The sequence below is a fragment of the Orycteropus afer genome, unplaced genomic scaffold, assembly GCF_000298275.1.
Source record: "Orycteropus afer afer isolate SDZICR_OR568_19922 unplaced genomic scaffold, OryAfe1.0 scaffold00099, whole genome shotgun sequence".
Lineage (NCBI taxonomy): Eukaryota > Metazoa > Chordata > Mammalia > Tubulidentata > Orycteropodidae > Orycteropus > Orycteropus afer.
The window spans coordinates 1,586,250-1,587,312 of NW_006921686.1; the positions used below are offsets into that span (position 1 = coordinate 1,586,250).

The 1,063-nt window shown below is 53.1% G+C and overlaps 1 protein-coding gene across 1 annotated transcript in view; it reads right to left on the reverse strand.

Annotated features, from left to right (window-relative positions):
- The window catches only part of LOC103198684 (cone-rod homeobox protein), a 7,183-nt gene that overhangs the window by 3,456 nt on the left and 2,664 nt on the right, over positions 1–1,063 (reverse strand). The window contains exon 2 of the mRNA XM_007942865.1: positions 576–727. Within this exon, the coding sequence (XP_007941056.1) occupies positions 576–727 (152 nt within the window). The remainder of the gene's footprint in view (positions 1–575; positions 728–1,063) is intronic.

Consider the following 1,063-nt stretch of genomic DNA (forward strand, 5'->3'; position numbering starts at 1 on the left):
CCCCACCAGAGCTCCTTCATATAGTATGTTTAAAACCAAACCTATTGCTGTTGAGTCAATTCCAACTCATTGCGAACCCCCTTGGGTTTCCAAGGCAGTAAATCTTTATGGAAGGAGACTACTTCTACAGAGTGGCTGGTGGATTTGAACCGCCAACCTTCTGGTTAGCAGTCAAATGCCTTAGGCACTGCACCCAGTGATAAACATTACGGAAGAAGCCACTGATCAGGATAAGAGGAAGCAGCAGGACCACGGTGTTAAGTGAAGGTCGCAACTGAGTGACACTTGAGCAAAGACTGGTTGTCTGAAGGTTAAGCATTTCATGGAAGAGGAACAGACAGTGCACAGTTCTGGGGCAGGAGTATGTTTGGAAGGCACATTAGAGGAAGACCCAGGGGTCAGTGTGGCTGGGTTCAGATGAGAAGAGAGGTCAGTGGAATGATGTGGGGAGGCTTGAGGCCACTTAAGAACATAGGCTGTGACCCCCTCCTCCTTCCCCTCTCTACCCTGGGTCCCAGGAAGGCCCGTGTCAGTCTCAGAACGTCCAGGAGGGACCAGGGAACACAGCATCCCACCTGAACCCTGGATTCGGGCAGGTTGATCTTCAGAGCCACCTCCTCGCGGGCATACACGTCCGGGTACTGGGTCTTGGCAAACAGGGCCTCCAGCTCCTCCAGCTGACCCCTTGTGAATGTGGTTCGCTCTCGCCGTTGCTTCCTTGGGGCGCCTGGGTGGGAACATAGAGTGCTTAGACCACGCAGCCTTCCACTCTCCTCCGCTATTGGTTCCAGAACACGAGGGGTGAGCCCTGCGGTTGGAGGGGAGGGCGTGGCCCTTTTCTGAAGCCTTTGCTGGGTGTCTGACTAGCCAGACTAAGGTGTTCCTAGACCCTATCCTTCTAGACCTCACTCTGTCCCCCAGGAAGTGGGGTACCCAAAGGTCTATCATTTTGGGCTCATTCCTCCAGGGGCAATTGGCGTGAGCCCTGTAAAGAGGCATATGGGTTTTCTTTCCCTTTCTAAATGTATTATGCACTAAGACATATGCAAAGAGGGAGCCCTTC